The sequence below is a fragment of the Monodon monoceros genome, unplaced genomic scaffold (assembly GCF_005190385.1).
Source record: "Monodon monoceros isolate NGI ecotype Baffin Bay Population unplaced genomic scaffold, NGI_Narwhal_1 Super_Scaffold_21, whole genome shotgun sequence".
NCBI lineage: Eukaryota > Metazoa > Chordata > Mammalia > Artiodactyla > Monodontidae > Monodon > Monodon monoceros.
The window spans coordinates 34,994,932-35,008,116 of NW_021703778.1; the positions used below are offsets into that span (position 1 = coordinate 34,994,932).

Consider the following 13,185-nt stretch of genomic DNA (forward strand, 5'->3'; position numbering starts at 1 on the left):
TTTATCTGCAGAACCTGGAGAAGGCATCAACCACTCTTTAATTAAAAAACACAGAGCTCGTGATTTTCCAGACACTCTCTTCTATCCTTTACTGCCTCCTCCGTTAGTTTCTCTGATGCTCTCATATGAAAACCTGTTAGAGCATTAATTTCTTGATTAAAAGGAGCCATAAATCATAGGCCCTCTAAAAATCCATCGGGGAGAAGGTCCAAAAGCAATGTGATGGTTTAGGCCCTCTTAGAAACCAGGCCCCAATGCCTGTCCAAAGGATTAACTGGGGTCTATAACATGAATATCGAATCATCTTCCACCCCACCCCTGCTCCCCGTAATAACTATTTGTGGACTCGCTATTCGGGGAACTTAAATGATTGATGTTGACAATTTTTTTTTTGCGGTACGTGGGCCTCTCACTGTTGTGGCCTCTCCCGTTGCGGAGCACAGGCTCCGGACGCGCAGGCTCAGCGGCCATGGCTCACGGGCCCAGCCGCTCCGCGGCATGTGGGATCTTCCCGGACCGGGGCACGAACCCGTGTCCCCTGCATCGGCAGGCGGACTCTCAACCACTGCGCCACCAGGGAAGCCCTGATGTTGACAATTTTGATTAAAAAAAAAAAACTGGTCTCATCCCACCCCTGCCCCTGACTACCTGGATAGCATCCTGCTCACAGCTGGGTGCACTGGTTCACAGCCTGCCCCTCACCCCAGTCCCAGCTCCAGAGCTCAATGTACCAAGCACAAGTCACGCAGTAGAAGCTGAGGATCAAAATCAATGGTGCCTCCCCCTGAGTAGGGGGATACAGAGCACCCTGCAATAGATGTCTCTACTCGCCCTCCATGCTCTATCCTTCATCAACCAGTTACGTTGCCTGAGACTTTAATCCTCCTCCCAGCCTCATCTGCGCTCTGCCCACCTCCAAGCCAGCCCCAGAGCCGCGTACCACTCCCTTCTGTCACATCTTACATCTACCCATGTCGGCAGACTGACCTGCCCAGAGCTCCTCCTTCCAAGCAATATTTTTCACCCCCTAACTAGGCCCTGCGCAACTCAAGCCAGAACTAACCAGCCTTGACCACACAGATCAGGACAGCACAGCGGACCTCGGTCCCTGGGCCATCTTCCTCCACCCCGTCATGTCCCGTGAGAAGACACTCTTGCCCCATTCCTCACCCACACTTGGCCCCTTAGGTGCCAAGGTCTACCAACATCTTTCGACGTCACTCATCATCCTAAATCCTAACCCAGTTTGCACCACTGCCTCAGAAGTTCAGGCCCCATCAGCTAGAAACCTCTGCCTTTGGCAACATTCTCTGTTTCAAACAAGTTGTGAGTGATGTCAGAGACATATGTACTCTTCCATGCTGTTAGGGCATCAATGTAAGTCGAGAATGGAGAGTCACAGTCCCGAGTGTGCGGTTTCTGCATCTCAGCCAAGCATGGCCTCACTCTCCAGCTGGGTTTCGTGCAGTGACTTAAACACACACGCATGTGCACACACACGCGCCCTCACACAGAGGCATGCCTATGTTTTCCCTTTCTGGAAAATGGGCTTGGATAAGAAAAGTTTTGGTGCTGGTAAAAGAAAGAAAGTAAGAGCTAAGAGGGCAAAGAAAGTGAAGCTTAATCAGAAAACAGAACTTTTGGATAACTTCAGAATTACATGATGAATTTGGCAATAGCTGAAGTGAACGAATTTAAATATTTATATTAATATGGAAATATTTCTGATGAAAATAAGACAATGTGTCACTCAAGGCAATGCCCCAACCACAACGAGGACCACACACTGTGCAGGAAGATACATGCAAGCGTGAGCAGCCCAAAGTCTTGGGGTCCTTCCTGATGTAATGGGTCTATTATATAAGTGGTGCCAAGGAGGAAATATAATTATTTTGAAGTTATTTTTGAGAAACTGTTTCCTGCCCATTGGCAAATGGCAAAGCCAAAAATAGGCTCTTTAATGAAGTTCTTACCTGGTCGTCATAGCGATACGTGAGGAACTGCTCCCCTGTTGTATCTTCCAGAAAACTTCCCTGAGGGGACAGTGCAAACTCAGGAAGGAAATAGGCCCCAGGAGACTTCTCTGCTGTGGTCTGAAAGGCAAGATCACTTGGTTACAAATAAGGCCCCAGTAAGGACTCCCAACAGGCAGTCTCTGAAAAGGGTGGGTCCAAGAGAACCCACCCACCAAAAGGCTGTACCAAGAAAAGGGAAGTGCTTATTTACAATAGCCTGGACGTGGAAACAACCTAAATATCCCTCGACAGATGAATGGATAAAGAAGACATGGTACATATACACAATGGAATATTACTCAGCCATAAAAAAGAATGGAATAATGCCGTTTGCATTATTTCAAATGGCATTAGACTTAGAGATTATCATACTAAGTAAGTCAAACAGAGAAACACAAATACCATATGATATCACTTATACGTGGAATCTAAAATACAACACAAATGAACCTATCTGTGAAACAGAAACAGACTCAAAAGACATAGAGAACAGACTTGTGGTTGCCAAGGGGGAGAGGAGTGGATTGGGAGTTTGGGATTAGCAGATGCAAACTAGTATATATAGGATGGATTAACAACAAGGTCCTACTGTATAGCACAGAGAACTGTATTCAATATCTTGTGATACACCATAATGGAAAAGAATATGAAAAAGAATGTATATATATATATGTGTATATATACACATGTATATACAGATATGTATATATATACACATGTATATACAGATATGTGTATATACACACATATATATCTGTATATATGTGTATAACTGAGTCACTTTGCTGCACAGCAGAAATTAACACAACATTGTAAATCAACTATACTTCAATAAATTTTTTTTTTAAAAAGGGAAGTGCCCTGTCTTGGCAAAGGCCATGTGAGACACACCAGCTATCTGTGTTGAGGGGCTGTTAGACCAGGATAGCACCCTGGGCCACCTCAAATCAGCTCACACAGTATTTACTCCCTGACACCTGTTTCTTCCTCCTGCCCACAACCTTCCAGCAATGCAGCCACAGTGAGGTTAACTTGCTTAAGTTCTGTTGTTACAAATCCACTGTTTCTAGGACGTGTTTTCTTTCTCTTTCCTTTTCTTTCTTTCTGTTTTTGATTGTTTGGTGAAAGAGTGAGAAACAAACTTATTTTTTCCATACTATAACAGAAGTGCACTTTCCTTGCAGACTTTAGAAAATTCAGATGAGTGCAAAAGAAAATAAAAACTGCCCATAAATACTCCAACCTATAATAACCACTTTTAATTGTTTTGATGTATTTCCTTTGAGACTTTTTTCTCATAATGTTTTGTATGTTTATATAAAAAAATCCAAGATTAAATAAACATGGAGTTTGCAGAAAGACTCCATTGGATTCAGGGAAAGCTCATGCCCTGGCATCTGAATCGGTAGACGTAAGCCCAATTTGTTGGGGTCAAGGGGAGACAGGAAGGACACCATCTGTTGGAGAATATGGCTTGGACACAATGGCCCAATGGACTTGCTACCAACACTTGCCACGTCCCCATCCAAGGGAAGTTAGAGCATGTAGAGGGCTTATCCGGATCACTGCCTTGATTGGTTCAAGGAGGGACGAGATAAAGGAGATGGAACCCCCAGTGCTTAGCCCCACATAATCAAAAACACTGGTCCATGACTCTGCCCCCAACAGGGTACCTCACTCCCCCTGCTCCAGAAGGACTGAGCAAGAAACAGAGTGAGAGGCCATGGGTGTAACTCCGAGGAAATCATTTTCTGCAAACAGGAGGAGTGGGGAATAAAAGTACCCCTCTAACACCTCTGTTCCACCAAGGGTCACAATTCCAAACTGCAGCAGGAACTGCGGTTAAAGCAAAAACAGCCATTTGAATGCTACATGTTAAAAAAAAAGAAATCAAGATGTGATAGCTTTGTTAAGGCACTTCGAACAGATAAGTCTGTGTTTTGGTTAGCCCTACCCTGTTCAAAGAATTTCAAGATTTTCTCATTAAATTTCATTCACATGAGGGGCTCAGCACCAAGCGAGAGACAGGAATCTTCCCAGAGCCCTGCAGCCCCAGATCCCCTTTGCCCTCCTTCTGAATGGCTTGCTTGAGGCCCAGTGACTCCTACCTGAGTGCGGGAAATTGGGAAAACACCTGTGGATGTCCTACCTGCTACACTGTGAAGCCACCCTTGACATGGGTCTGTCACCCCAGTGTTCAGACCACCACCGGGTGTTCTGTGGAGGTTTTCTCTGTTATGTCACCTTCCCGTGGGGAGGCTCTGCTCTGAAAGTTAGCATGGTCACCCTGAGGTCCACAGCAAAGCCACGGTGTCAAGAGCCTGGAAAGGAGGTCTGATCAGGCCCAGGCAAGGGCACAGAATACATCTGTCAGACCTGGCCAGCCAGCTCTCTGATAAGGGCTGGAGATTGTTCCTAAGTGACCTTGGGAGGAAAAGGAAGGGGAGCTCATGCCACAGCCTCCACAGAGACAACCGGACTCTCACACGCTTTAGCAGTGTTCTATGGGGCTCTGCATGAAGTATCAGAAAAAGCAAAAAGGCTTCCTGGTAGTAAAGCTTTCCAGTCCTCAGTATTCATTAGGGTGGGAAAAAAACAGCAGACACTTATGACTTGATTATCACTATAGCTGATTACCTTCCACTTTGTGAGCCACTGTTCCAAACTTTACATTGTATTTATCAGGGTTTAAAAAGGTGAGGCGGGAATAAAAACTTCCACGTGAAAATAAGAGGTGAATTTGATGGTAAAATGTATGTCTCTGTATGTTTCCCAGGAAGTTTGAGTATGTGTAAAAGTATCATTCTTCTCTCCAAGGATAAAAACACATCTACGGCTCCCCTGGTGGCGCAGTGGTTGAGAGTCCGCCTGCCGATGCAGGGGTCACGGGTTCGTGCCCCGGTCCGGGAAGATCCCACATGCCGCGGAGCGGCTGGGCCCGTGAGCCATGGCCGCTGAGCCTGCGCGTCCGGAGCCTGTGCTCCGCAACGGGAGAGGCCACAACAGTGAGAGGCTCGCGTACCACAAAAAAAAAAAAAAACACATCTAGGTGAACCTCAGGGCCAAATTTTATATAACTGCTGGTAAAGAATGGATTCTATCTTAACGTAATTCATGTACACTGATTACCAAAATGCTTAGCGAAGAATCGATAAAAGTTAGTTGTTGTTGTTGTTTGCCTCTATTGGCTTCAGAGATGGTAGAATCATAGTTTTAAAGGCCTGAAGAGGCCTTAGAAGTCATCCAGGTCAAACTCCTTTTTTTAGAAATGAGTAAACTAAGGCTCTGAAAGTGAAGAAACTTGCCAGACACCACAGAGCAGGAGCCAGGGCTGGAACATGTTAGTGGCCATGTGCAAAGACACAGTTAGATCGTTTTACCAAAGAGTGGGGGCTGGGAGCAGCCTAGGATCAACACCTGAAATCAGCTCCCCGAATACACAGGGCATCCCAGTATGATGCTTATCTTTAGTTGACCATACAGTCAACACATACTTATTGAGCACCTACTACATGCCTGAAACTGTTCTAAGTGCTATGAATACAATGACGTACAAGAAAGATAAGGTCCCTCTTTTCATGAAGGTTATACTCTAGTGGGAAGAGATACATAATAAAATAAGCAAACAAATTCATAAACAAGAAAATTAAAGCTCTAAGTGCTATAAAAGAAATAAACAGGGGGATGTGAGAATAAGGTTGGGAGAGGGTTGTTTAACTTTAGATAAGAAGATCAGGAAGGCATCCCTGAGAAGACAAGATTTAAGCTAATACCTAACAGGTAAGGAACCAGTCACACAAAGAGCCAAGGATGAGCATTCATGATGAAAAGAAGAGCAAGTACAAAAGCCCTAAGGGAGGAAGCAGGTCAGTGGGACTGCAGATCAGAAAGGAAGTCAGTGCGGCTGGATCCAGTGTGAACAAGGAAGAGAGTGCATGAAATGGAAATAAGAGAGAAAGGAGGAGCTGGGACATTCAAAGCCTTACAGGCCATGGCAAGGAGTTGAAGAACTATAGATTTCAGCTAACACTGACTGCTTTGTGGAAGATAGGTTAGGAGGATGCAAGATGGAATCATATAGGTCAATTAGAAGGCCGTGGCACTAATCCAGTTGAGAAGGGATGATTCCTTTGACTGGGAGGATGGCCGTGGTGAAGGGGAGAGGTAGATAGACTAGAAGTTACTGACGGGTGAGAAAAAGCAAGGCATCAAGGATGACTTCCGGGTTTGGGCTTGAGCAACAGGCTACAAAAGATTCAGTATGAGGGACTTTGCTGGTGGTCCAGTAGGTAAGACTCTGCGCTCCCAATGTAGGGGGCCCAGGTTCGATCCCTGGTGGGAGAACTAGATTCCACTTGCATGCTGCAACTAAGAGTCCGCATGCCACAACTAAAAGTCCGCATGCCGCAACTAAAGATCCCGCATGCTGCAACAAAGATCCCACGTGCTGCAACTAAGACCCAGCACAGCTTAAATAAATAAATAAGAGATTTAAGTACTAAGAAGAAAAGTTCTTTAAGGAAAAAAAAAAAGATTCAATGGGTGGGTTGCCCTGAGGCAGGAAAGGATCTGCTGGGGAGGGGCAGAGAGTTTGGGTCTATTTGGGTCACATGAAGTCTGAGATGTGTATGAGACATCCATCCATGTGGAAAGCTTGAGCTGGCTGTTCAATATGCAAGTCTGGAGCTCATAAGGGAGGTCTAAGGCTGAAGACAGAAATTTGGAAGACATTGTTTTCATTTCCTACACATATATATTTACAGCATCATACTGGAAAGGACCCTCCCTAGAGAATGAGTTTGGTGGACAAGAGGGCTTTGTCTGGAGCCCTCAATAATTTTAATATCTGAGGACTTCCCTGGTGGCACAGTGGCTAAGAATCCACCTGCCAGTGCAGGGGACACGGGTTTGATCCCTGGTCCGGGAAGATCCCACATGCCGCGGAGCACCTAAACCCGTGCACCACAACTACTGAGGCTGCGTGCCACAACTACTGAAGCCCGCGTGCCACAACTACTGAAGCCCGCGTGCCTAGAGCCCGTGCTCCACAACAAAAGAAGCCACCACAATGAGAAGTCTGCGCACCGCAACAAAGAGTAGCCCCCGCTCGCCGCAACTAGAGAAAGCCCGTGCACAGCAACAAAGACCCAACACAGCCAAAATAAATAAATTAAATAAAAAATTTAAAAAATAAATAAGTCTAATATCTGAACGTGAGTAGAAGAGGAGGAGCAAGCAAAAGAGACTAAAAATGATAATCAATTAGAGTAGAATCAAGGAAAAAAAGACAAATATTGGGTCATGGAAGGATTCAGCATCAGAGTGACCAACGGTCTTGAATGCTGCTAAGAGACTGAGATGAGGCCACAGACGTGTCCATTGGATCTGACAGCAAGGAGGTCACTGTTGACCTTAACAAGAGTAGTTACGGTGATGCAGCAGGGACAACTGTCATGGTTTTGAGAGGTGAATGGGAGAAGAGGAAGTAGAGACCGTGATGAGAGACTCAGAAAGGGGCCATAGCTGGAGGGAAACGTAGAATCGCAGGTAGAATTTTTAAAGATAGGAGACACTGGAGCACGTTTGTTTGCTTACAGGAATCATCCAGTAGCAAGAGAGAGAATGGAGAAGACAGAAGAGGTAACCACAGGTGCAAAACCCCTGAGAAGGAAGAGGAATGGGATCCAAATTGATTGCGGAGGCTCTGGCTTTTGTCCAGATGAGGGCCCTTGGCCCACAAAAGCCTTCATCAGGCCATGCTCCCTAGCCGATTTGGAGCCTCCATCTCCCCTGCACCTACTCCTTGGATACCCTTCTGCGAGGTCTCAGGGACCTCCTGGTCCCAAGATCATCCGTTTGTCTCTACCACCCTCTCCGACCACCCCTCACCCACCCCGGCCCCTTTCAGCTTTCTCACCTCTGAGCTGGCTCTCTTTCCTGGGCTCCACTGCAGCTGCAGCCGCCCTACTGCTGAAAGAAAGTGCAGCCACATTTCGTCCCAAATTGCTGCCTTCTGCGGCGAGGGGGGACTGTCCTAAGCCTCTGTAATCAGAGTATTTGTCTGTTGTGCTTCTTTTATTTTTTTTAATTCTCTTCGAACTACCAGAATTTTTTTTTGGCTGCGTTGGGTCCTCGTTGCTGCATGCGGGCTTTCTCTAGTTGAGGCAAGCGGGGGCTACTCTTCATTGCGGTGCGTGGGCTTCTCATTGCGGGGCTTCTCTTGTTGCAGAGCACGGGCTCTAAGCTCAAGGGCTTCAGTAGCTGTGGCACGTGGGCTCAGTAGTTGTGGCTCACAGGCTTAGTTGCTCCGCAGCATGTGGGATCTTCCCGGATCAGGGATCAAACCTTTGTCCCCTGCATTGGCAGACAGATTCTTAACCACTGCGCCACCAGGGAAATCCCCAGAGTATTTTGTCTGTTGTGCTTCTATACTATTAACAGCAACTACAAACATTTCATAAGCGTCAATGAGCTTTTTTTTTTCTCTGCTTAAATTCGACTGGGTAAAATGATGTATGTTTGCCCTACATTTTGTTCATTGTGTTCCTATCCCAGGCTTCTGTCTCTCCCCCAAGGCATCTCAGTGCAGCATTTTGGAGGAAGTTCCACAGGGCTGAGGACTGTCTCCATCATGTCTGCGTTCCCCAGGGGAGATGCCTGGTGTAAGGTCATGAGAGTGAAAGACTGCTGGCCTGCACTACCTGAGCTATGGACTAGGGGGCCTTCTTCCTCACCAACCCCCATTCTCCTGTGGGAGTTAAACGCTGCTAATCCCTGGGCTAGCCCAGATTCTCTCCAGGCTCACATCACACTCCGCGTCACTGATAAACTGATTTCACATTCACCTCTTTTTATCAAAATCCTTACTCCTGAGTCAATTTTTCAATCATTTGGGAGTCGAGGCTACAGCCTGGTGCCATCCAAGTCCTTTCCCTCTATAGTGGCGAGGGTGCACCGCCATGCTTGTTTGAAGAGCCGTCCTGTAGCATCCCATAATCATGAAAGCTCAGTGCTGGGAGGGACCGTCTCAGTCATTTAATCCAGTCTGTCCACCTCAGCAATCCTGCCACATGCCCTGCAGCCTCTGCTTGAATTCCTTTAGTGACAGGGAGCTCACTCTCTTACAAGGCAAAAGGGCAAAAGAATCTAGGAAGTTCAGAGATACCAACCTAGTCTGAAGTGGCCCATTGCTCCCCAAGGGTGGAATGAGGTACCTTTCCTCTGTCATCCTCCCCCACGTCCTTCCCCTGCCTTTCCCTCTCCCTAGAGGGAATTGAATTCTAGAATCTGAACAGAGTGGAATTTGGGAAGAGACAAATATTTGAGTCACAGAGCTAAATAACTGGAAGAAATTTTAGAGACAGTCTAATCCCAACCCCTACTTTGGAGCAGGAATTTCTCCTGCAGCATCTTCCACAGTCATGCACATAGACTCAACAGAGGCCCTTTGAAGAGAAAGCTGGGAAGGAAGGAAACTCAGGTTTATTGAGCATCTACCGTGAGCTAGGATTTGTGAACACTGCCTCTATCTGTCCTCACCGCTAGGCTGTGAGGTATGTGTCACCAGCCTTTTTTTGCACAGGAAGAAACCAAGACACAGGACATCAGGACATTTAACTAGGGACACACAAAGTCCCAGCTGCTGAGTGAAAGTTCACCCCCATCCCAGTCCCCCAGCTCCCTCAGTGGAAAACAGTCTTGGCAAAACTGGACCTTCCTTGAAGGAGAAATGGCTAAGTTGACTCATGGCTTCAGAAAGCAAGCACCCTGGGCAGCAAAGAACACGCGCTGACATTCTCACCACATGGGGGTTGACTTCCTAAATGTCGGGGAGACTCGGCGTTAGGCGCCTCCGCACACAACAGGGTGACCAAAGACCAGGCCCCTTCAGCAGCAAGAGTTGACGGCAGGGTGGGGGGAGGGAGGCCGGACCAGGAAGTGTGCAATCTTCCCAGGGCGCAGATCCAGGGCCGAGGAGAGCAGCTGCCAAAATGCATCATCCCACCAGCCGCTGTCCACAGCTGCCGAATCACTGGGGATGGGGTCCGAGTCATCGGGGACAGGGTCAGAAGGAACCCAGACGGCTTCTCCAGGGACCTGAGGATGCAGCTGATCCACATCCCCCCTCCAGCTGAAGGCTTTGACTTTGGCAGGAGGAAGGAAGTATGGGATGGGGATTCAAGGACAGGATTTCAGCGTCCTAGCCTCCATCTACAGCCTGGAAAGGACAGAGGATGTCTATCAAGACTTGGCTGATGGCATGGAAGGAGAAACAAATGGAGGAGAAGTGGGTGTTCCTATATATAGAACAGAACCCAATACTCCTCGAAGGTTGAGCAGTCACCATGAAAAAGAATACAATGGGATTCTCATTGAATTTCAACACGCCAGTTTAAACCCTTCTCCCAGCCTTGTCTGAGCACTACAGGTGGACGTTTGTCTCTCTCCAGAGCGTGAACACAGCCAAACATCACACCACTGACCTCTACAGAACTGTGGTCAATAAAGATCACTAAGTTCTCTTTCCTACCTGCCACTGTTAAGCCATATCTGTATTCGGGACCGAGAGCCGGACTGTACCATCCCCGGTCATTCACGCCCTCTTTAGATCTGGCCCATCCTTTCAGCCTGTCAAGGCTCTTTTTGGATCCTGACTCCATCTACCAATTTTTGCATCGCTCTCTCCCTGCTTCTCATCAGCCCAAATTTGAGCAGTGCTCTCTCTATCTGCCTCCTTGCTACTGCCACAAACACTGAGCTGGAACAAGGCTGAGAACTGGGCTCTTCACCAGGCCAAGAGAAGCCTGTCTCCAGGCTGACAGGGACTGTACTCACTTAGGATCCTCTCATTTCATATATCCCCAACTTGCCCACTGGGGATTCAAGAAACACCTTGTCCGATTCCGCCATGACACAGACAACACATGGAAGTAAAGACGCTAGATGGAAGAACTGAGATTCCAACGGATCTTCCTAGGTCAGGACGAAAGCTAAAGGCTAAGAAGGGACAACACTGAGCCACTACTGCAGAACAATTCCCCGTGACACCAGGGCTTAGCAGAGGACGGTTATGGTCACGGTCAGGAATACGAATGCTTAAGAAGTCAATCTCAATTAATGGCAACCAAGATCTGCAGTAGAGAGTTAGCACCAGGATGGGAGGCGCGGACCACTCCTACCGGGGGAAGGTCCTTTTAAATGATAATATTTGGTGAGTCGGAAAGTGTGTGTTCCAGGTGGAACAGGAGAATCCCCAGGCTCTAGGGACAGTCTGCCAGGAACACATTCTCTGGAGGGTCTCTGGGGGCTGTTCCTCCCGGCCTGGATTACACATGGGACTTTACAGTTTGTGCCCTCCAAAGTCCATGAGGGAATAATCAAGTTAACCAATATTATTTAAATTCAGCATACCAAACACATTTTTCTTCCAAGAAGCAGGATGTGCATTTTGTTTCCTGAACCTGAAACAAAGACTCAAAAAGAAACCTTTGGGATCATTTTGGTCTTTCAAGTAGGATGTTGTCATTCCAATATGTTTCAAAGTCCTGGGGGTCCCCAAACTTCCTGATTAAATATAAAATATATTTACTTTGCCAAGGTTGAAAGGGTAGGCTGAAAGAAAATGAGTTTTCACATTTTTTTGAGTCTTTAAAAAAAATTAATGCTAGGAATTTAAGATTCATCCTTTCTATTTACCATCAACTAATGAATACATTCTCTTGATCTTGTTGGGTTGAAAGGCCTAACATTTGAATGAACATCTGAGTGTAAGTACATCTCAGCCAAACTTCGTTTCAAACTTCATGTCGTTTCAAACTTCAACTTCACTCTGAGTCACATTTTCAGCAGACCCTTCTGGATCCCTCTTAGTGCTGGAAGGTGGGTGATGCCTTGTGGGTGTGCATATTCAGAACAAGCTGTTCCACGGAGAAGGTCTTTCCTTGAATTTAAATTTATCATATTAAGACTCTCTTTAGCAAACTGGAATGTGGATCTTACAAATGTCATTCATATAGGGCTTCCCTGGTGGCACAGTGGTTGAGAGTCCGCCTGCCGATGCAGGGGACACGGGTTCGTGCCCCGGTACGGGAAGATCCCACATGCCGCGGAGCAGCTGGGCCCGTGAGCCATGGCTGCTGAGCGTGTCCGGAGCCTGTGCTCCGCAACGGGAGAGGCCACAACAGTGAGAGGCCCGCGTACCGCAAAAAAAAAAAGAAAGACAAATGTCACTCATAGCACTACTCTTCCATCTGCCACTAAACATAAATTCTCTCTCTCTCTTTCTCTGTCCTTCCCTCCCCTTCCCCTACACACACACACACACACACACACACACACACATACACACACATCTTTAATCAACCCTGGCAAGCAGGGCCAAAAGTAATCAGTGAAAAGATCTTGCTGGAACAGATTTCACCTTTCAGTTCCCTGAAAGGAGAAAACCTGAAAATGAAATCACAATACTTCTTTATACATCTGAACCGTCTTTAGCCCTCAGCACCAGCCTTTGTGCATAGGAGACATTCAATAATTAATTTTCTTTCCTAGAAAAACTGACATAGGTTGCCCTTTCCACCCCCACAGAGCCCTGCATGACTGATGCCTGATTTTCTCTCTGCCACTTTGAAAGACCAGAAAGCTCTGGCTGAAGCACATGCTGGCATTTCACAAGGGGTTATTTAAAAACTTGACCATTACTCTGAATGGGGAGAGGAAAGAAAGCCTGCCCCTGCCACATATACACAATACAGATCCTCTTTCCCTGGAGGCCACCCCTCCCACAAAATTTTATCGAAGAGTCCATTTTTCAAGGACTTGAAGGAAGCTGACCCCTTGGAAAGAGACTCAGTGAGCAAAATGTCATGTGGAAATAACTCTAAAACACCTCAGGGGGAAAAATTGAAAATTGTATTCCATGAACAGGGCTCCACTGGTAAAGAAAAAAGCTAGATGGATGGTCATCGCAAATCTTAATTAATTGTAAACTCCCTACCCACTCTTTCCTTCTCCCAGTCTCTCCCCTCCTCCTGGTGCAGTCACACTGGTAAGGGGTCATGCTCTTCCCCGCCAAAAGCCAGCCAGCAGAGAAGGGAATGATCATTTATTTGAGGAACGTGAGCAACTGTTGTTGCTGTGAAGTGCTGTAAGTGAGAACGACCCAGAAAAA

At 46.8% G+C, this 13,185-nt stretch overlaps 1 protein-coding gene and 1 pseudogene across 1 annotated transcript in view; one reads left to right on the top strand and one right to left on the bottom strand.

Annotated features, from left to right (window-relative positions):
• The window catches only part of ADAMTSL3 (ADAMTS like 3), a 373,694-nt gene that overhangs the window by 310,301 nt on the left and 50,208 nt on the right, over positions 1 to 13,185 (bottom strand). The window contains 1 exon segment of the mRNA XM_029237311.1: positions 1,974 to 2,093. Within this exon segment, the coding sequence (XP_029093144.1) occupies positions 1,974 to 2,093 (120 nt within the window).
• The window catches only part of LOC114904998, a 50,122-nt pseudogene continuing 47,122 nt past the window's right edge, over positions 10,186 to 13,185 (top strand).